Source organism: Equus quagga, chromosome 22 (genome assembly GCF_021613505.1).
Source record: "Equus quagga isolate Etosha38 chromosome 22, UCLA_HA_Equagga_1.0, whole genome shotgun sequence".
Lineage (NCBI taxonomy): Eukaryota > Metazoa > Chordata > Mammalia > Perissodactyla > Equidae > Equus > Equus quagga.
Window position 1 is genome coordinate 22724435 of NC_060288.1, and position 22642 is coordinate 22747076.

General features: G+C 40.3%; 1 protein-coding gene and 1 non-coding gene across 2 annotated transcripts in view; both read right to left on the reverse strand.

Annotated features, from left to right (window-relative positions):
* The window catches only part of FAM149A (family with sequence similarity 149 member A), a 57674-nt gene extending 36010 nt beyond the window's left edge, over positions 1–21664 (reverse strand). Inside the window, exon 1 of the mRNA XM_046648614.1 lies at positions 20784–21664. Coding sequence (XP_046504570.1) covers positions 20784–21454 — 671 coding nt within the window. The 5' untranslated portion in view covers positions 21455–21664. The remainder of the gene's footprint in view (positions 1–20783) is intronic.
* Positions 7680–7811, reverse strand: LOC124231852 (small nucleolar RNA SNORA31). Its single transcript, XR_006886700.1, has one exon. It is a non-coding gene; the product is annotated as a small nucleolar RNA SNORA31 (small nucleolar RNA).
* Positions 21665–22642: the final 978 nt, after the last annotated feature.

Sequence of the window (22642 nt, forward strand, 5' to 3'; positions counted from 1 at the left end):
AAGACTTAGGATTTAGTGAATTTTCATTCCAGTACAGATGTAAAATCCTGTTTAGATCAGAAACCACTACTGCAGTGAACAATATCTAGTATGCACAGCCAACAGAAAGTGTCACGGTACTGGCATCTTCAATGGATGGAGTGCTTTCAATTTGGGAGGCAAATAGGGGCAGGTCAGGGATCAAATAGGGTCAGGGACCTACATACCTTACTTCTGAACCTCAACACAATCCTGAATGTGACTACTTTTTTCTATAAAAAAGGAAAACCAAGGGTCAGTAACATGAGGTAAATTACCAAGGGTAAACAGTTTTATCCAGATCTGTCCAGTCTGGCTTCAAAAGTTTACTCTTTCTAGGATTCATCTCAGATCTAATTTGCAGATTTCTGTTGAAGTTCCTTCCATCAGAAAGATGTTCTATGGCCCTCACTTATAGATATACCAAATACGCCCTATAACAATATTCACCAACATTTCTTGAATACTTACCACATCCTGGTCCTTGTTTTAAGCACTTGATACGTGTTAGTACATTTAAATGTCACAGCAATTCTTTGAAGGGGGGAATATTGTTGGTACCGTGCTGCAGATCAGTAAACTGAGGCACAAAGAAGCTGATGGCATGGCAGAGCCAACATTCAAACTTAAGCTGTTGGCAAAAAAGCTCATTCAACCCTGTACTTCAATCTTTTATGCAGGGCATACCCCTCAACACCCTCTACAAATAATATGGAGAAGCTCAAGCTCATTATATTTAGCAAAGAATATTTAAAAGTTTTAAAATTTAGAGGAATGCTGTCTCTGAGAAGAGAGAGCGGAAGGAAAAATTATTAGACTTTGAATATGACGAGTATGAAAAACTTAGAAAGGTCTACAGTTTGTATAACATTATAGAAGGATATAGAATTAGCATATTATTCAAAATTTTTAAAAAACCTAAGTTGGTTATTTAGAAACTCAAGAATTTCTTTTCTTTTTTTTTTAAAAGATTGGAACCTGAGCTAACAACTGTTGTCAATCTTTTTTTTTTCTTTTGCTCCTCAAAGCCCCTCAGTACACAGTTGTATATTCTAGTTGTAGGTCCCACTAGTTGTGCTGTGTGGTGCACCGCCCCAGCACGACCCAACGAGCAGTGCCATGTCTGCACCCAGGATCCGAACCGGTGAAACCCCCGGAGGCTGAAGCAGAGTGCGCAAATTTAACCTCTGGCCACAGGGCCGGCCCCCCAACAATTTCTAAATAACTGATGAAATCTGTCAAGGACAATAAAGATTAGGTAAGGTCGCAAGAAATTGCCAACTTTATACTGTTTTCTGAACCAAAAAAACAGAAATTTTATGTTTCAACTTAATGCAATGAATAAATGGGCTCAATAACATTCTTTAATCCTCAATATTTTTTTCTAACTTCTAGGCTTTTATTTTACCATACTTTTACCAGTAGGAAGTGAAAGAAAGAACCAACAGGCCAAAAACTGTTTTATAAATATTTTTTAAAAAGAATCCATCAGAATTTCAAAGCGAAAACAACTTATTCTATGGAGAGTTTAATTTCCCAAACTGCAACATCAATATAGTCAAATTTTCCAAAAAAGTACTTCTTAATGTTTGATTTCACTTATTCTTTCAATTAGTAGAGCAGAAAATGAAGGCTTTGTAATAATTGCTGGTTCACTATTATAAGTTTCCATTTCATTTCATGTAATTGAAATATTAAAATATGGTTGATCCTCATTATCTGTGGATCCATATTTGCGAATTCACCTACTTGCTACAATTTCTTTGTTCCCTCAAAATTGGTACTCGGTAGCTCTCAGGCTAATTTGTGGACATGTGTAGAGCAGCAAAAAGTCTGAGTGGCCTGAAGCACACACTCTCAGCCGAGCTGGCACAAGGCGACGCTCTACCTTCTTGTTTCAGTTCTCAGTCTATAAACAAGTGTCCTTTTTGTGGTCTATTTAGGGCCATGTTTTTGCATTTTTGTGCTTTCAGTTGGTGATTTCGCTGTCTAAAATGGCCTCCACTCGTAGTGCTGAAGTGCTGCCTGGTCTCCCTGAGCCCGAGAAGGCTGCGGCGGGCCTCGTGGAAGAAACGTGTGTCTTACAGAAGCTCCCTTTAGGCATGGGTTACACTGCCCTTGGCCATGAGTTCAAGTTAATGAGTCAACAGTATATAGCAAATAATTGTCTTTAAATAGAAACACATAAAACAAGATTATGTATTGATCAGTTGATGAAAATGCTGAGATAGAGGCTCATGGGAATCTACTCCCGTGTTGCCTCTAGAAGCACTGATTCAGGATTCGCTATTTCAGCGTTTGCAGAGACTTTACAGAACACAACTACCACGAATAAGGAGAATTAAATATATTAGCTTTACCGTTGCTTATATTTATATATATAACATTACTATAAAATGCCTCCATAAATCTATTATTTAACTTCAAAACTGTATTATAATATCACAAACAGAATTTCAGAATACTGGAATTGGGAGATATTTACCTCCAAGTCTAAAGTATAAAATCTGGGCGCACAAGGCAAAGGGGCTGTACCCACGGCTTCTGTTCATGCTGCCTTTTGCTTCTCAGATTATAATCTGATTCAGGGTTCTCAACTTTTAACACACATCAGAATCACCTGAGAGCTTGTTAAAACCTGAGAGCTTGGGCCCCACCAAGAGTTTCTGATTCAGTAGGTCTGGGATGGGTGAGAATTTGGATTTCTCACAATTCCCAGGTGCTACTGGTGCTGCTGGCTCAGGATGGCACCTTGAGAACCACGGCTGTAATTCATCAGTTTTACAATTCTAACCCATTCAGACTCCTACCCCACGTCCCCCCAAAAGCCCAGGAATCGTGTCCGACTTTGTCTTGTACCCTAGTCCCAGCACATAATAGACCTCTAGTCAGTATTGGAAGGAAAAGAGGAATTCATCAAACCTTCATATTTCAGAGGAGAAAAGCGAGGTCCCTGAGGGGCTGACCATGACTGCTCAGTGCAGACCAGGGACCAGGACCCCAGATGCCTGCAAACATCAGCACAGGGAGCAGTTGGTCAGGCTTTCTGTCACAATGTTGAATTGTCCGCATGAGTGAAAATCCACTGTATGTCTGGGTGCGGACACTTGCAGAAGAGCACCCTTTCCAAATGCAAGTGACAACAATGAAACAGTCTGACTCTGTGGCAAGGCAAGATACCCAGGAAAAACCTCGGTCTGATTAAAGGAGGCACTTGGGGGAACACAAAAGAGTTTCCTTTTTCCTTTGTGCTCCAAGGCTTTCAGTTGACCAAAGCAGAAAGAAGAACTAAGACAACCAGACAGTCTTGGGATGGCTGTGTTCTTGCTGGTTGCCTCAGACACCCATAAAAGGCAACAGCCTGATCTTACTCTAGCCACCGCAGCACGGAGCACAGAGTCAGGCAGGAAAACGCTTCACAGACAACTCTACTCCTATTTTAGACCCAGACAAATGCCAGCCTAGACTTCCGGTTCCCAGTTCCTCATGTAAGGAACCTGGAAGTTGCCACTCCATCCGAACAACAAGTAAAAGGCTGAACAAACCGAAAAATCAACAACTCTTAGATGTATTAGAGAAGGGAGGTCATGGAGCAAACTCCTGCCCCCAGAATTGGAGAGGCAGACACACAACTTACTGGAGCAAAATCCCGCATGGAAACCAGTGCCAGAGTAGGAAAACCTGAACTGTAATTGACAAATTACTAGAGGCTCAGTAGGGACAAGGCTGAGAGTTAAAAACTCCAGGGATCCCTAGTCATACGGGACCTCCATGCTTTCATGAGTTTTATCTCCAGGAGCTCAACCAAGTTCTCACAATAAAAGTCAGAAAAAATCCCCTTGTGCTTCCAGCAGGCAGAGGAGAAAAGGAACCATTCTGAAATATGCCAGAGTGCTCTGTTCTTCTTAACAAGGTCTGCCGTCAGGAGAAACTATTTCACCACAGCCTAACCTGCTGGGGTTCTATCAGAGCCTGACTCACATGGAAGAAAGGAAATACCCAACTCCAGCCCCCTGTAGCCATCCTGTCCCACCTAAGGGGTGGAGGGAAGGAAACTGAGAATTCATAGTCCAGAAGGCTAGGCTCAATAAAAGCGAGACCTGATCATAGAACTATAGAACACTTCCCTCCCCTGAAAACTTGCCACCATATTACTAAAGGACTATTTATGGTAGTTCCTTTAACCAAGTATATCTTGTTGACTATCAAGAAAAAGTTATAAGGCATACTGAAATGTAAAAAACAGTTTGAAGAGACAGAGCAAGCAACAGTACCAGACATCAGGGAAGTTGGAATAATGGGACCGAGAATTTAAAATAGCTATGATTAATATGCTAAGGACTCTAACAGATAAAGTACACAACACGCAAGAACAGATGGGCAATGTAAGCAGAGAGATCGAAATTCTAAGAAAGAACCAGAAAGAAATGCTGAAGATCAAAAACACTGTAACAGAAATTAAGAATGCCTTTGATGGGACACCACTGATGGAAGAAACTCTGAGCTTGAGGATATATCAACAGAAACTTCCAAAATGGAAAGGCAAAGAGAACAAAGATGGAAAAACTCAGAACAGAATATCTAAGATGTATGGGACAACTACAAAAAGGGTATACATGTAATGGGAATACCAGAAGGAGAAGAAAGAAAGAAAGGAATAGAAGAAATATTTAAAACAATAATGACTGAGAATTTCCCCAAATTAATGTCAGAAATCAAACCACAGATTCAGGAAGCTCAGAGAACACCAAGCAGGATAAACACCCCCCAAAAACTACACCTAAGTATATCATATTCAAAGTTCAGAAAAATAAAAGATTAAAAAAACCCTGAAAGAAGCCAGAGGGGGAGAAAAGCTTACCAATACAGGAGCAAAGATAAGAAATACAACTGACTTCTCTCCAGAAACCATGCAAGCAAGGAGAGAATAAAATATTTAAAGTGATGAGAGAAAAACTAACCAATCTAGAATTCTATACTCTGAAAAATTATCCTTCAAAAGTGAGGGAGAAATACTTTCTCAGGGAAACAAAAATTGAGAAAAATTGTTGCCAGTAGACTTGCCTTGAAGAAATGTTGAAAGAAGTTAAGAGAGAAAGAAAATAATATAGGTCAAAGTTTGGATCTGCCTAAAGAAAAGAAGAACATTGAAGGAGGAATAAATGAAGTTAATATAAAAACTTATTTTCTGGGGCTGGCCCCGTGGCCGAGTGGTTCAGTTCGTGCACCCCACTGCAGGTGGCCCAGTGTTTCATTGGTTCGAATCCTGGGCGCAGACATGGCACTGCTCATCAAGCCACGGTGAGGCAGCGTCCCACATGCCACAACTAGAAGGACCCACAATGAAGAATATACAACTATGTACCGGGGGGCTTTGGGGAGAAAAAGGAAAAAATAAAATCTTTAAAAAAAAAAAACTTATTTTCTTCTTGTTCTTTATTGGCCTAACAACAAACAGTTTCTTGCAAATAATATCATCAACAATGTATTTGATTATGTATGCTTATTATACATCTTATGCATATGTGCATATATATATATCTTATATATGCTTTTATATAAGTGAAATAAATGACAGCAATGACACAAGGCACAGGTGGGAGTTATTATGACTATTTTGTTATTATTAGGTACTCACACTACTCATGAAATGGTATAACAGACTTGAAAATGGATCTGGATTAGTTGTAAATGTATATTGTAAACTGTAGGACAACCACTAAAAAAAGTAAAATATACATGCATATATATAATTGATATGCAAAGAAAGGAGAGAAAATGGAATCATAGAAAATATTCAATTAAAACCACAAAAGGTAGAAAAACTGTCGAAGACAAAATAGTATTAAAGAGCAAGGGCAAGAAATAGAAAATAGTAACAAACATGGTAGCTACTAATCCAACTATATCAAATAGTCATTTTGAATGCCAGTGGTCTAAATGCACCAATTAAAAGACAGGGATTGTCAAAGTGCATCAAAAAATCAAGATCCAACTATATGTTGTCTACAAGAAAACCTCTTTAAATATGAAGACATGTAGATTTAAAGTAAATGGATGGCGAAAGATAGACCATACTAACACTAATCAAAAGAAAGCAGGTGTAGCTCTGTTAATTTTAAACAGAGCAGACTTCAAAGCAAGGAAACTCATCAGGGATAAAAAAGAGCATTACATAACGATAAAGGGGTCAATTCTCCAAGAAGACGTAACAATCTTCAATGTGCATGCACCTAAGAACACAGCATCAAAATAAGTAACCCTAACCCTAACCCTAACTCTAAGTAAAGCAAAAACTGATAGAACTGCAAGGACTGATGGATGCATCCACTATTTTAGTTGGAGACTTCAACACCCGTCTATCAAAAATGAATAGTTCTGGCAAGTAGAAAATGAGTAAGGACATGGGTAAACCCAACACCACCACCAATCAAGTGGATATAATTGACACCTATAGACTAAAGAATAAAACAATTCTAATGAATAAGAAAGCATTGTATCATAGTTTAACTGGCAACGTTTTTCTTTTTAGTGGAATGGAAAATAATAGTGTGGCTTTAATCAATCGCATTGTAGATTCAGTGAAATTCAGTAACTCCTGATTTTGAAATAAAGTCTTTTTCAGCACTGATGGCTTAATTTGCTGAAATGGATAATAGATCTACAAGGATTTGCCCTTTATTAAAAAGCAGCATAAACTAGAAAATCATATTTTACCAGGGTAATTTGTCAAAGGATTAACATTCCTGGTTCTTTGCTGTGGAAATACTATGTTTACCTGTGTTTCTAAGCCTTAAACTGTAACTATTTAGGTTTTTGTCTTCCAACCTTTTACACAGATAATAACCTGAGAAGAGAAGCTAAATTCAACTCAAAAACAAATTCCAAAGGACTTCCTATCCAACGGTTGATTACAATTACAGGGCCTTACAAAGCTGTTTTGGGGTAATGAAAAACCTTCCAGTAAATAGTCTCTGCATTAACTAAGTTCTTAATTTTAACATAATGTAATCTACCAATCTTTTCTTTCTGCTTAGCACTTTTCTGTCCTATTTAAGAGATCTTTGCCTATCCCCAAGACATGAAGATCATCTCCCACATTTTCTTCTAGAAGCTTCACAGGTTTTCTTTCCATATTTAGATCTACAAGTCACTGGAAATTTTTCTGCATGAAATGTGACATAGGTGATTAAGTTTCTTTTATTTCTTTAAGGATACACAATTGATTCTGCACTATTTGTTGAAAAGACCATCTTTTCACCATTATCTGCAATGCCAACTTTGCAACAAACATCCATATACTTACAGGTCTATTTCTGTAAGAACTGGCCTACTTGTCTATCTTTGCATCGGTAACACAATGTCTTATTTACTGTAACTTTATAATAAATTTTATAGCCTTTAGAGTAATTATCGTGTTGTTCAATTTTTTCTGCATATCTTCTATTAATTGTTGTGAAAGGTATGTTAAAATCTTCCACAATGATTTTGGATTTGCTTATTTCTTCTTTGAGCTCTGTCAGTTGTTGTAGATACAGATAGACACATAATTTCTTTGTAAACTCAAATTTTAGATTCTTTTTCTGGAGTCAAATAGGCTCTTCACTGTTCACGAGGTTATTTCTGAGTTGTAAACTTATCTCCTCCTCATGTATGGTAACCCCTATCTTCCCCCTTTCAATCTTGGCTGCCACAATCAGACAGAAAGCACGAGAACACTTTTTTCTTGCATCTGTGGTAGAAACCTGAACAGCAGATATTAACTGTTCCAGGTCTGTCAAAAATAGATGCACCTTTATATATTTTTGGAACTATGTTATTGATGCCTCTATATTTAGAATTTTCCTATCTTCTAATTAATTGGCCCTTTCGTTTTAATAAAATGGCCCCTGTTACCTCCACTAATGCTTCTGATTTTAAAGTCTACTTGATTTGCTATTATTAGAGCTAAGCAGCTTTCCTGTCATTAGAATTTGCACATACAAACACTTCACCCATACATTTGTATTCAACATTTCCGTATTCTTATATTTAAACTGTGTCTTTGATAACATGTAGTTGCTTACAGCTTAAATTCAGAGGGGATTAAATTTGTATAGCAAACTGGGCTGAGGGGCTGTTGCAATCCCAAATCACCTTGATCCAATCAGGAATTAAGAAGATCGAAATCTAGGTCTCAGCCCCTGTGAGGCCGGTCTGTTTCCAGTTTCCCCTTACTCCTGCGTGTTTTTTTTATTTATTGTCCTGCTTTTTCAGTTGAACTCAGGTGGTGGTTTGTCTGAAACAATCTCGTTTGCCATTGTAGGAAGTAGAACTAAGGAAATCTTTGTAGTGAAATACTGCACAACGTTTGATATAAATCACCATTCATCTCCCAAGGGAATCATTGGTAAAAACACATTTTTTCCCTGATGCGTTAATGCAAGAATAATTCACTAATTCTTTATGGCAAAAACAGGGTTGCATCCTGCTTCATGGTCAGCTTCAGGCAAAAACAGTGGTTTCCAACAACGACAAGTACATGGATCAGAAGTGTCTTTGGAGTACCCACACACGAGATGCTAAACTCAAAGTGTCAGTATTAAGGAAATGAATTCCCCAGTGAAAAGCCATCTTGGCCTTGCATTTTTGGCATATGCAGCAAGGACATGCAGAAGTGTAAAAGACCCATGGGGAACTGTCTCCCTCCTCATTAACCCCATTTTCCCAAAGGTGAAGACAAGAAGACTTGCCAATAACTCAGAGAATCTTTTAAACTATATTAACTAACAAACACATTTGGACAAAAATAAGCCTTGAGCATCTTTTGAAAAATCAGGTAATAGCAATTCACAGGGTTTTCATGGCGAATTTTTTTGCAAGTTTGGGCAGGTCCTCCTTCCTAGTCTGTCTTATTCTGGAAGCTCCACTGAAAACTGCCCATCATGGGTGACCCTGCTGGTATTTGAAATATGGGTGGCAGAGCTTTCAGCATCACAGCAACGTGCAGCTGCCACAGTATAACAGACAGACGGGTAGGGTGGTTCCCCGATCGGGAAATGAACCCAGGCCACCGCAGTGAGCACGTCAAATCTTAACTACTAGACCAGCAGAGCTGACTGAGGTAACACAAGTCCACAGAGAAATGGGGTAAAAACAGTTCCAACTCCATTTCACTCCTGGGAACGAACGGCTGTAACAAGAACAAAATACATGATCTTTGAAGTATTGGAGAAGGGGCTGAACCTCTCCCACTAGACCACTAGGGCTGCTACCTGTGTTAACGCTAACTCGATATCAGAATGAGCTAGCGTTGAACTCAGAGACACGGCCTATGGATACAAATATCTTTTATTTTCTAAAAGAACATTCTCCTACATAACTCTAATACTGTATTGAATCTAAGGGAATCAATAATAACTTTCTAAGACTATCTAATACTCATTCTGTGATTCACTCCACAATTGTCCCAAACGTCTTTTACAGCTATATTTTAAAATTAGCATCCAATCAAGGTTCCACATTTTAAACTGTTCTCACATCTCTTTAGTCTATTTTAACCTAGGAAGAAAATGCTTCTTCCATGTTTCCTCTGACCCCCCCAATGACATTGACTGTTTAAAGGAGTGCAAACCATTTATCCTGTGGAATATACTATGTTTTAAATTTGTCTTGTTTTCTTACCAACAGTTTTATTTTAAACTCCTTTATAACATCTTTTTTTAATGTATAAATATCTTATCAGAAATTTTCTCACTTAATATGAAGATATAATAGGGACGAGTGAGCATTTAATGAAAGAAAAAGGAAAACAAGTATTGGCTATTCGGTTTTCCCTGGTAGGCGGGACAGGTGTGGTTCCAGCCAAGAGGTCGATGTCTCGGTAAGGTCACGGGGGTTGGTGTAAGTTGGCAGCACAGTTAACAGAGAATCCACAGAGAGAGATCGTAGGGGGGCTTAAGCCAAGTTCTCAGGAGCTTTGAGGGTTAAACCAAGAGCCAAATTGACTCATCAAGTCCAAGGTTAAACTCCACCACAAGGTTAAGACACAGACAGAAGGATTAGAAGCAGAATTGTAATGAAGCCACAAGAGAGAACAGGGTAGAAAGACAACTGCTGGATAGCAGACAACAGCACAAGGTTCATTTTTTCAGCCCAAAACTAGGTGGTGCGAATGTGCGAGGCAGCCTGTTATAACAGGCACAGTGCATGTTTGCGTATATTGGAATTTAGTAATTGACATCAATATTTCTTTTACATCTTGAATAGAGTCCCATGATTTCTTTCAATGTAATTCTGAAATGCTCCATTAAAAGAAATTTCATTGTAAGGAACTGAAGTTAATGATTAATTTAGGAATGGTCACTTTAATGAATCTTTAAAATAAGAAATATCTCATTATTAGATGTTTTTAGATCATCAAAATTACATGATTTATATCAGAAATCAACAGGCAAGAAAGATCCAAAATGTTAAATGTCATGTGAAAGAAATATACTCATTAAATAAACATGAATATAAGTCCCTGGCGAGGATTACGGTTGTCAATATTTAATTATAAGCCTTCTTTTAAACCCTTAAGTGAAACATCTAATTAAAGAAATGTTAATGTGGAGCTCTTTTCCCCTAGAAAGGGCCATATCTACTTGCTTCTTCTCCATCTTTTTCTAGTAAGACAAAGCTTGCTAATTATCTGCCTTACTAGGATGAATAAAATATTTGATTTGCTTTAAATATATACAAAATAATTTACAATAAACATATATATAATAAACTAGAAGAGAGTTGACAAAACTAATGCTTTCTTTTAAAGAAGTCATGGCTCTACGATAAAGTCCTCTGCTCTCTGTACTGCAAAATGGACAAAAGTAAGCTTTAAATTTGGTCTCCTCGTCAGGATTAACAGGAACTTTATTCTCAGAAAGATAGTTTTAGATTACTTATTAACATTATTTTTATTTATCAAATTTATTTTTACTGGAAAGAGTATAATTTCTTAGAGTCAATTTGTTCCAGGAAAAATACCACCAATTGGCTTAGAAGTACATTTTAGCCCTCATTACCATCTTAAACAATTCGTTAAAAACACTTGGTTACGCATATGTGTGGATGATATACATTGACTGCCTGGATTTGAATCTCACACTTCCCACATACCGCCATGTGCAACTAGACAATTTCTTTCCCTTTATGAGCCTCAATTTATTCATCTGTAAAATGGAAATAACATTCCCACTTTGTAGGTTTGTTTTGGAAATTCATATAATGTCTGTAGAACACGCATGCATGCAGCATTTGGTACCTCGTAGACATAGAAATATTAGTTGTTATTTCAAATGCCGAGAACCTTGACTTTGCTGAATAATACATATTTGAACAATGTTCACATCAATCTGCGAGACATGCTTACAAAGAACTAGTTAGTAAGTTAAAACTAGTAAGTAAAACCAAAGTCTGAGTGGTATAGACCTTTTCTTGAGAAGATGTCACCTGCTTCTTTAAAACAGACTTCATATACTACAATTAAAGTTCTCTAGCACTTATTTTTATCCATTAATTTAGCAGTGAAATTACTCTTTTTTTAGGGGGCGAGGTTCATTTTATTGTATGTCCTGTTAATTCAACTGGATTGTGAAAAGTTCTGCATATACATGAATGGTTTCTAAAACTTCACTGATGTTAGGAATTTGAATGAAATGTTTCATTTTTAAATAAATCCCTATTTTAACCTTCTGTGCACCTAGCGACATTCTCTGAAATATAATTATTAGCATTAAAAGCCTGATATAAATCATCAGTTTCCAAGGTGGGGTTTGTCCTCATCCTCATTATTGGCATTACAACAAATTTGAGATGACAATGACCGGAAGAATATATGTGTATATATGCATAAGAGAACATTTAATTTAGTTCAACTTAGCCTTAATAATCTGTTTATTAAAGGACAGTAGGGAAAGTCAGCTTGACCATTTTTCTTGTCATTGCCAAAACCTATCAGCTGGATATTTAAATCATTTCAAAGGCTTTATTTAGTTTCTGTGCTTTCTTAAGTATGGTGTCTTCATTGACTTTTTCTCTCAAGAATGAAGGGGCAACTTTTGAATGTTTTAAATACATATTTAGTGGATAGCATTTATTCGTTTATATATAATACCAGTATTCCTAGGCCCAAAAAATGTTCAGATAATTTTTGCTACAAAGCAACATTGTTGTTTATGGATTGGAAAATTATTCAAATCCAAAGAGGTACATGATTTGGCTGTTGTTGAATGAAACAAATATCTGCACTGCACTGACGAGGGAAAACAAAAAAGAGTATTTTCAGCATGTGAAGGATATGCGGTCGAGTATTTTTCAGTGTTAACTGATATTCTTTCCTAGTGTTTTCATTCTCCTTTGTCCCTTCCCACATTGAGTAATCCAAGGCTTGTTTGCCTTTTGCTTCAGAAAACAGAGACTGCAATAGGTTTTTTCCTCATTGGTTTTTCTGGGGTTTTTTAAGGCCTAAACATACAAGATTGGCATGAATTTTTAGCATAGAAAAAGATCTAGGAGGAAACATCTATGAGGGAAGTTCTTCCCAACCCTCAGAAGGGAAACGGATTCCCTGGAATGGGGAGATTCTGCAGGCTCAGATTTCCTATGCTGAGAAAGAGAATCTCAGGGAGGTTAGGTCAGGGAATAAGGAGGTGAGACTGGAGGGGACTGACAAATCGAAATAGTCCATCTGGGACACTGCACCCTACGGGAAGGCACCCGGCCAGAGGTCGACTGGGGGCTGAAATCTAGCCAGCCCTTCACGTGGTTTGCACCGTGGCGCACTAATGAGCCTCCTTCAAGAAGGAGAGTCTTTTCCCATTCCCATGGGCTGGTGGGGCCCTGAATCAGGCATTCAGCACCAGGGAGTTCCTAGAGGATGTCTTCTGGGAAACTGTGATTCAGAGGTACCAAATTCAAACCTCCGGTGAGCTAGATGAGGTGGAGGCTGACCTAAGATATGTCTGTGGGGTAAGGGATCAGAGGAGACCGGTGCCCTGATCCTTCAGTAGAGCCTGGGTAAGGTGGCAGGATCTCAGAGAAAAGAAACCCACGTCAGCCCCCCAAAATGAAGCTTAAACCTAAGACAAAGATGGGAGAAATCCCAGATAACTGAGTTTGAGTTTCTACCACTTTGGCAGAACATGAACTTCAAATGGAAATTAAACTTAAAATATGGAAAGTTTCCTGATGGGGAATAAGATCACTGCCCTTATTATGACACGATTCCTTCCTACGCAGTTCAGAAAGGATTAATACAGCATGATCATCTGTGCGTCTTAAGCAAGGGTCTTTTCCTAAAGATAGACTGCAGACTGGCAGCGAGAGAAGAGAGCCTGTCCTTTCTGTAAATTTCCTGTCAAAAGTTCCTTTTCATTTGGAAATTATCTGTATTTGCATCTTATCCCCTATGAGGAAATTGTCATTAAGGGTTGTGAATGAATTATGAGAATTACGATGGGACATAGCTATAGGCTTTGTTGTTAGTGCCGTCAAGTGGATTCAGACTCCTAGCAATCCTGTGGACAGCAGAGCGGAACCCTGCCTGGTCTTTTTACGCCATCTTCTCACCTTCCAGTGTTGTATCAAACAGCACTCCGCTGCTGTTCATAGGGTTTTCGTGGACAATTTTTCAGAAGCGGGTGACCAGATCCTTCTTCCTAGTCTGTTTTAGGCTGGAGGCTCCGCTGAAACCTGTCCACCACAGGTGACCCTGATGGTATTTGAAACAGTGTCACAGCTTTCAGCATCACAGCAACATGCAGCTTCCACAGGATGACCACTGACAGACCAGTGGGGTGGTTCCCTGATGGGGAAATGAACCCAGGCCGTGGGAAATGAACGGTGGGTCGTAACCACTGGACCCCCAGGGCTGGCTGCCATTAGCTCAAAAAAAAGCACTAACAAGAATGTGAAACTCCCTCCTTTTGAGCAGTGGATTCTTGGCCCCAGGTTGCATTCCCACGGCCGTAGCTCCCAAAAGCACTGTGAATAGAGAATATTCTCAACTCTAGAACAATTTCAACTCATTTGAACAATTTAAAGAATCTCATCTTTCATCAGGGGATACTATTTGAGTATTGCTTAGCCCTGTATTTTAAGCAGAGTAAAAAGACAGTGCAACCATTTGGCCAGTTTTTTCTCTCTTGGTGTCCTGAAGTTTCTGGCTCACTGTGGTCTAAAGGTATCCAGGTAAAGTCTGCCTTAGCGCTTCTCAAACTAGTGTGCAGAATCAGACCATTTAAAAAATTTTTTTCCAATTTGCTGTGGATAAATAATTTTTAAAGTATAATATAAATAAATTACTAGAAAGTAAAATAGATAAAAAGATGCACAAAATGCAAATCCAAACGTTTTATTATCAGTCAATAAACATAAAGTTACTCCATCAATTGCCTTAAAAGATTCTAAATGCTTATTCTCACCTTCTGTACTTGTCTTGGACTAGTAACAGATAACTAATAATTGCTAAACACACGTTGAGAAGCACTGGTTTAACACAGAGAGGAGATACCTCCAATTTTAGAAGATCTGAAAACACTCAGCAACAAAAATAAAGAACACTACATATCTTGCATAGTATGTAATGTAATGTGTTATATAATTTGCAATTGCTGTGTATATTCACCATCAACTGTACACAGAAGGCTGCCGTATTTATATTTCCAGTCTTTAGCTTTCTTCCAAATTCCAAGTGAGAATGTCCAGCTCTCTGCCTGACACCTTCTCAGATATTTTCCTAAGACTTCAACTCAATATGTACCCCAAAGTGAATTCCTCATCCACCCGGCAAACCCACTTCTAGGTTCCCCACTTTAGTAATGGCATTTTCCTTGCAGTCACATACAGTTATCTTCAGCTCTCCCTCTCGCTTCCTTCAACCTCACCAAGATGTTGCCAAGATCATCCCGGTGTCTTCATTTTTATCAGCTTTATTCCTAGGCCCCCTACCTCTCATGTGCTTTATTGCTAGAGCCTTCCTCCTATTTCTCTGCATTTACTCTCTCCTGTGCATTAGTTTAATCCTTCTGAAGCTCAACCCTGGTCATACTACTTCCCTGCCTAAAACCATTTACTGGCTTTTCCACTGTTTACTAAACAGGGTCTGGCATCCAAGGCTCTCCCAGTTTTCTCTTAATCCCCTCACAAACACTGTGCTTCTGACAATCTGAATTCCTCATATGACATGCAGCTGTGTACCTCCAGGCTTTTGCTCACGTGGTTCTAGTCTCCTGAAATGTCCTCCTGGAGCCAATCTCGGTGTGCCCCAATTTGACACATGCTTTAGGACCCAAATCCCTAAGGCCCCCTCTCTTTCCATAACCTATGGACACCTTCTTCTCTAATTGTGTGCTCACGGCAATTTGTCTGAAACCTCTCCTGGATTGTTCATCTGATTTTCCCTACTATCTGATGACAAGACCCATTTCCAATTCTTTTTTTTTTTTTTTTTTTTTTTTAAAGATTTTATTTTTTCCTTTTTCTCCCCAAAGCCCCCCGGTACATAGCTGTATATTCTTTGTTGTGGGTCCTTCTAGTTGCGGCATGTGGGATGCTGCCTCAGCGTGGTTTGATGAGCAGTGCCATGTCCGCGCCCAGGATTCGAACTGACGAAACACTGGGCCGCCTGCAGCGGAGCGTGCGAACTTAACCACTCGGCCACGGGGCCAGCCCCCCATTTCCAATTCTTGCTCTGATTATTCAAAAAGTCCAGCTCCATCTGGGTTTTGGATGGAATAGATATTTTATAAATACAGGCTAACAATGAATGTTTGGAAAATAATGTATTAACCTTTCCCGCAGGTCATAGCAATAAACTGTACTTTGTACAAAGGATGCTGATTGTGGGTGATAAATAAAATAAAAATGTATTTAGAATAATGAGAATTATAAACTAATAGTAGTAGCTATTTTTGAGGGAGCTTATGTACCAGCCAACATTAGAGAGAAGTTTTTATATATTATCTCTTTTACTGTTTACAATATCTCTTTGAATAGGTGTTACTATTAATTCTCATTTCATGGGTGAGAAAGTGAGGCTTTAAGACGTTAAGTAAGGTACTCAAGGTGAATATTGAATTGATATTCTATTCTTAATATTCTCAGAAAAATTATGAAGTGGGATTTGAGTAAAAATCAATCTGACTTCACACCTATGCTCTAAAAACTATACTAATTTAAATTAGCTACTACAATTTCAGAACTTGAATTCAAATCCTACATCATAGGATTGTGGTTATGGACCTGGCACATATCAAGTGTTATATACATGTTAGCTATTACACTAAAAATATTCAAAATGTTCTTTAAATACACAGCAAAACATACAACTATTACCTCAAATATAATTTTTGAGATTTTAAATATAATAGAGAAAATAATTTAAATTTTAAAAAACGATTGCAAGGCTAGCCCCTACGGCCAAGTGATTACGTTCGGCATGCTCCACTTTGGTGGCCCAGGTTCAGTTCCCGGGTGCAGACCTACACCACTCATCAGTGGCCATGCTGTGGTGGTGGCTCACATACAAAAAGAGGAAGATTGGCAACAGATGTTAGCTCAGGACAAATCTTCCTCAGCAAAAACGAAAAAGATTAACAACAGATATTAGCTCAGGGAGAATCTTCCTCAGCAAAGAAAAACCATTGCATAAGTCAGTAATAACAAAATTGTTTTCTTGGGTTTCAGCATATGCTAGACATGGACAACCAAGTCAAGTTTATTACTATTTTTAATGAAAGTAATGGTCACATGACTGTAATAGAAAGTACAGTCACAAGCTGCATAATGACCTTTCGGTCAATGACAGACCACATATGTGACAGTAGTCCCATAAGATGAGGCGCATATAGCCTGAGTGTGTAGGAAGCTATACCATCTAGGTTTGCGTAAGTACACTCTGTGATGTGTGCACAATGACAAAATCACCTAATGATGCATTTCTCAGAACGTATCCCCGTTGTTAAGCGACACAGGACTGTAATAGTCATATAACAATTGTCTACTGAGCTCACCATTCATCCCTGTGGAAATGCAAAGTCCCAGCAGAAGGCATTACTAACTTTGGGAAAACTCCAAGACAACAAAACAAAAAGGTTCAAGACAACAATTATTCTTAAAGAAGGACATTTAAATTGCCTCTAGACTTTCACAAGATTAAAATCCATGAAAGCAGATTATATGAGGAAGAAAATATTGTTATTCATTCACCCAAAAATGTTATTAAATGCCTTTTGCAGGCATGTGTTCTCTTAAGGGTCATAGGACAGACAAAGAGCCTAAAAAGGATGTAAGGTGTGAAAATAAAACACAGGCCTACCAGGTGGGAACGGGCAAGGCTCTGCAAGGGGCGGCCCAGGGACAATTTGCGATGCTGTTGATTATTCTGCATTGTCTCTAAAACTGAAAAATTAACAGTTCGATCCCAGAGTGGCAGACACATTTCTTCTAGGTATTGCACAGCAGTCAGTGGTAATACTAATTAAGGCACCCTTTCTCTTCTGTGAGTTGTGCACAGAAAATGATGAAAGATTAGAGTGTACTGAATTTGTTCTCTCAAATAATTGAAGTAAAAGATGCCATTTATTACAGTCATGTGATAAATACAAATGAATTATTTTTTCTGTCACTCTTTTCTTCATCTGGAATGTATCCTTTAATGAAACATTTTCAAATTTTACTTCTGTGCTAAGAAGCAGATAGCAATCAAAGATAATACTTTTAAAGCATTCCTCCATGTGTTAGGCACTTAAAACAGTAATTCAATTAATTTTTGGAACATCCCTGTGAGGAAAGTATTATTATCATCTTCATTTTAAGGAGGAAAACCTCCAGTTTGGAAAACTGAATAACCTGCCCAGAATTACACAGCTAGAAAACGGTTCGAGATTGGAATTCAACTCATCTGATTCCTGGGTCATCTCAGCTCTAGGCTGCCTCAGTAATGGCTGAATTGAGAGAGAAGACGCTGCATTCACTGTACTGCCAGCCAAGTTAACCAGCCCTGCAGGGAGCCGTGCAGTATTTCCACACTAACATGGCTTTTACAATGGAACCCATGCTAACAGCTACAACGCACGAAAGATACAAGTACTTCCTGACCACATGAAGTTTACAGTCTACCAACATTCACATACAGCAATTATCTATCTGTCTACCTACCTTATCTACTGTTAGAAATTCTTATATTTCCAGAACAGACAGAATAAGACCTTTTACAAGGTGATAATTGTGTAGTTCTGACCGGAAGTGCTCAACAGAGATAGTGAGGACAAATGGGTGAAATTGAAAAACAATGTAAATGAGGCACAAAGTATCAATGAAATGAACCCCACCTCTGCTTCAGATGTGGCAGCCAGTACACACTGTGGAATGAAAAGGACAAACCCCCCTTCCATGGGCCATTCATTTATCTAATCCATGCGTCATAGATCAAAACTCATGTTGCTATATAGCATCTTAGTGGAAAAAAAAAAAGGCTCTGAATTGAAAGAAAGTTTGCATATTTTCCCACTCAAATTAATTTCACAATTTTCAGTGTTAACAAAAGCCAAGTAGAGAATCAGGTCAAATGTAAAGTGTGTGGGTTTTCTTCAAAAAAGTATAAACTGTGAATGAGGATTCTCCTTTGTAACTGAGTGTAGTGGTCTTAAAATTAGACTAACGTTTCTCAAAGATTTCTTTACCTGTGTCTTACATGTATCCACATTCTCTCTGCCTACTCTTTTTTTCTCTTATTCTTGCTTTAACCACTTCCCCATCTCTATGTCCCTGGGATTTAGAAAATTAAATATGCTATATTAATATTAATCAAGCAGGTTAATATTTAGTAGCAGCTATCTGCAAACTGGCAGGTGAGGTGGTAGTTGTATAATTTAAATCAATTGTTGAATGATGTTTGTTTATTCAATGTTATAAATAGCCACCCCAGAAATATAGAAGGGAAAAAAAATACTTCAAGGTAATTGGTCTATAGCATTGAAGGAAAAATCACCTTCGTATGTTCTTCCTTTGCCATTGTCCCTTGGTAGACTTTATGATTAAAAAAGGAATGACGTATGAAAGTAAGAGAATATGACTATTTTCATATGTAACAAAGAAAAATGGTGTACTCAGAGAGCTGTCTAATGTCCCACAAGGTGTACAAACACAGGTAATCAGAAAGATCCATGCATGTGATTTCTCATGGCAGTTATCTAAAATTCAGTGTGTGTACTTTCAGTAAAATTGGATACATTTGCTAATGCAGAATAGTCACGTCTATAAGTAAAGCCAAATATAGTGCTATTCAAAAAGCATCTGTTAAAAATTCTTGGACAATACAAACATGGACTCAGATGCTCACAAATGGAAACCAACACCAGTTCTTTCACTGGTCGTGCTGAATGTTTCAGTGACTGTTTGTAGAAAGCACTAAGACTAGAGTTTAAGGTCAGTGTGTAGATCTGTTTGCACATAAAACATTAATTGCATAAACGTTAAGGACCAGTAGCCAATGACAAAGGTCTAATTCCTTAGGTATACATATTCTAGCCACTTATCCAAATGCAATTGATTTTCCTTAGGGAAAAAAAAATCTGTTGATTAATATATTTTGTAATATGATGTTTTAAATGAAAAGAAACAACTTATTATGTAACTGCTTATGTTAGCACTGAGATGAATGTCACACAGTTTGTGAAAATGTAGTTAAATTATGAATGGGTTGGAATCAGTCTTGATAGAAAGTTCTCCGGTCTATTTTTTGGGGGACAGGGGGAGCTTCTGTGCTAGCAGGCCTGACTATTCTTCCTTCACAAGATTGCAAGGCAGAAATCTCCATCCTTGAATGGGCCCTTCTCATCTGCCTTTGACCAGTCGCTATTGGTTTGTAGGATTCAGAAGGCTGAACATTTTTGAACTCACTTAAGAATGAGTTCTGAGAATAAGAATAAGGCCATATGTTCTGCTCATTAAAAAATAAAATTCACCTTAATTCTAAAATACACATTTTACAAGAGGAATGTTTTCATCACTGCTCTTGGTGGCGAAAGGATGGTGTGTGTGTGTGTGTGTTTGTGTGTGTGTGTGTGTGTGTTGAAGGAAGTGCCCTCCAGTTCTCCCTGAAAAGGTTCCCACGAAGTCAGGCAACCTTTCTGGAAGAACTCAGGAGGCATGGAGTATATAATCAGATGCGTCCTTAGCATTACAAATTCCGTTTGTGTCAGATGATGTTATGCATATGTAAATTAACTAGATGTCTCACAGAGAAAACCCATCTCACTTCGGATAAGAATTGGGGCTGATCCCGGAAAAGTGGGGAGGCACAGTGTCTCACTATTTCTTAAAATAGTAGCTGCCAACGTATGTATTGGGTCACCCTACACACCTGCCACATTCTGCATCAGAGAAAGGGACTTGAAGCCTCCTTTCAAAGTCCTTGAGAAAACCAGACTATCAATGTCCACGCTTCAGCTAGAAGAGAAACAATTCTGTCCTTCTTTCCGTCATCATTCATGCCCTGCGTCATCTCCCCTTCCTCTCCGCTGCTAAACAGCAGAGGATTATCTCCGAGAAAGCTGAGCAAAAGCATATCACAGCGTATGTTTGAAAAAAACAGAAAGCCAAGGAACAAGGAGGACCCAGGAAAAATGCAAGCAGGACGCCCAGGGGAGTAGCTGGAAGTTATGGCAAATAGCGCGATTTTCTAAAGGCGGAGGGGTAGGGGTCCAGTGAAAGACAAGCGGTGCCTGGAGCGGGCCGCTACTCACGCTTCTCCGCCATCCTCCGAGTCGCCGTCCGAGGCCCACTCCTCGCCGATGTCGGGCAGGGTGAAGAACAGGGTCTTGGCGCCAGGCCCGGGGGGAATCCCAGCGCTGGGCTCTCGCTCTCCGGGGCCGGCCGAGCGGAGGTTCCTTGGGCTCGAGGCTAAACTGCCGCTGCCCGTGGCGCCCCCGATGGACGGCAGCGCCGCCCAGACCCCGCCAGGGCCCGGGGGCGGGCGCGCCAAGGCCACCAGGTGCGCGGGGGAGCCCGCGGCGCTGCAGCCACCGCTGGAAGGGGTCAGGGCTAGGGGCTGGGGTAGGGGCAGGGGCTGACCTTTGGTTACCCTCGGGCTACTGGGCAGCGAGACGGGGCTCCCTACTGCTTCTGCTGCGCGGCTCGCGACCGAGACCCTGGGGTAGGAGGCGGTGAGCAGAGGATGGAGCGGGACGGGCGCCCCCCGCGAGGCAGAAGGGGAGTGTGGCGCCAGGGCCGGGAAGAGGGTCAGGGTCGTGGCCGTGCTAAGCGAGCTGCCCGCCCCGGAGCCCGCGCGCCCTGCGGTGGCAGCGCCTCCCGAGTGGCTGGAGGAGGCGACCGGGGAGGGGACGGCCGCGGGCGCCGTCGAGGTCTTGAAGATTTTGGCAAAGAGAGACCCAAGGTCCAACACAGCGACCTTCATGTCCCAGCCTTGGAAGTGCTGTCCCCGCGGCTGCCCGTATTTCAAGATCCCCGGGAATCAGGCTGCAAGGCTCCATCCACCACTGCTCCCAGGGATCGGACGGGGCCCCAGGCGGCGACGGGGGTCCTGGGGTCCCCGCACGCCGCGGAGCCTCGGCGGCCTTGGTGCGCTCTCGGCACGGAGGAGCCTCTCCCGCGCTCAGCCCCGCACCCCGTCGGACTGACCTTCCGCGAAGCCCAGGGCCGCCCGCAGGGTGCTCAGGCTGCAGAAGGCAGGGGGGATCGTGGCCACCCCTTGCGGGGAGCAGTTCCTGCCCTGTCCCCGTGCTACCAGACCCCGAGGGCCAAAGGTCCCGGAGCCCACCGAGGCGACATGCTTCAACTGCCAGCGCCACCACGAGCGGAGGGTAGATGTTTGGGCCTCCGCCGACGGCCCGGGAGGGCGCTGGCGGTTGCTAAGCTAAACAAAACCCCGGCTTAGCTCCGCGCTAATTGGGCCCCAGGCTGCAGCTAGGAGCTGCTTCCACGGCAGACTCTCTGGCTCCCCTCCTCATTGATTCCTACCTTAAAGGAACACTCTCCAATTTCTCCATCACCCTCAGAGCTTCACCAGACTCTCAGAGCTCTGGGCTGAGGGCGAGGAATTTGAACACAGCCCTGATAAAGATAAGCCTGGTTCCAAAAGATCTGGAACTTATGCAGTCTGACAGACCAAATGTGCCAGGTCAGGGAGAGGGCCAGCTCTCTGATATGAGGGAAGGTTAATAAAAATTAAAGGTGTATTCAGGGGCGTCGACTTGAAATAACAGTGCCCACTCTTCCCACCTCGGGGCCATGTTCAAAGTGGGTCAATAATATGACATAGGGCAACAGCAGCCAGAGCCTCAGCCGAGAGCTTGGAAATAAGTTTGGGCTCTGATGGCTAAACGAGGAAAATCCACGTACTACAATGTATATGTTTAAACTCCTATTGGAGTGAATCAAGAGAGTTAATAACCAAAATGTTTGAGAACTCAAACTATAATCAGACTGGTTTGGATACAAACTCAAGGGCAGATATGAAATGTAAGAGTTTTTGTATTAAGTGGAATAAACTGCATTTTGCTAAATTTGAAGAAATGCGTGTGAAGGAGAGTGCAGAGTGTTAATATCTGCAGGAGTGGTGTCAGTTTTGAGCAAAATTTTAAAA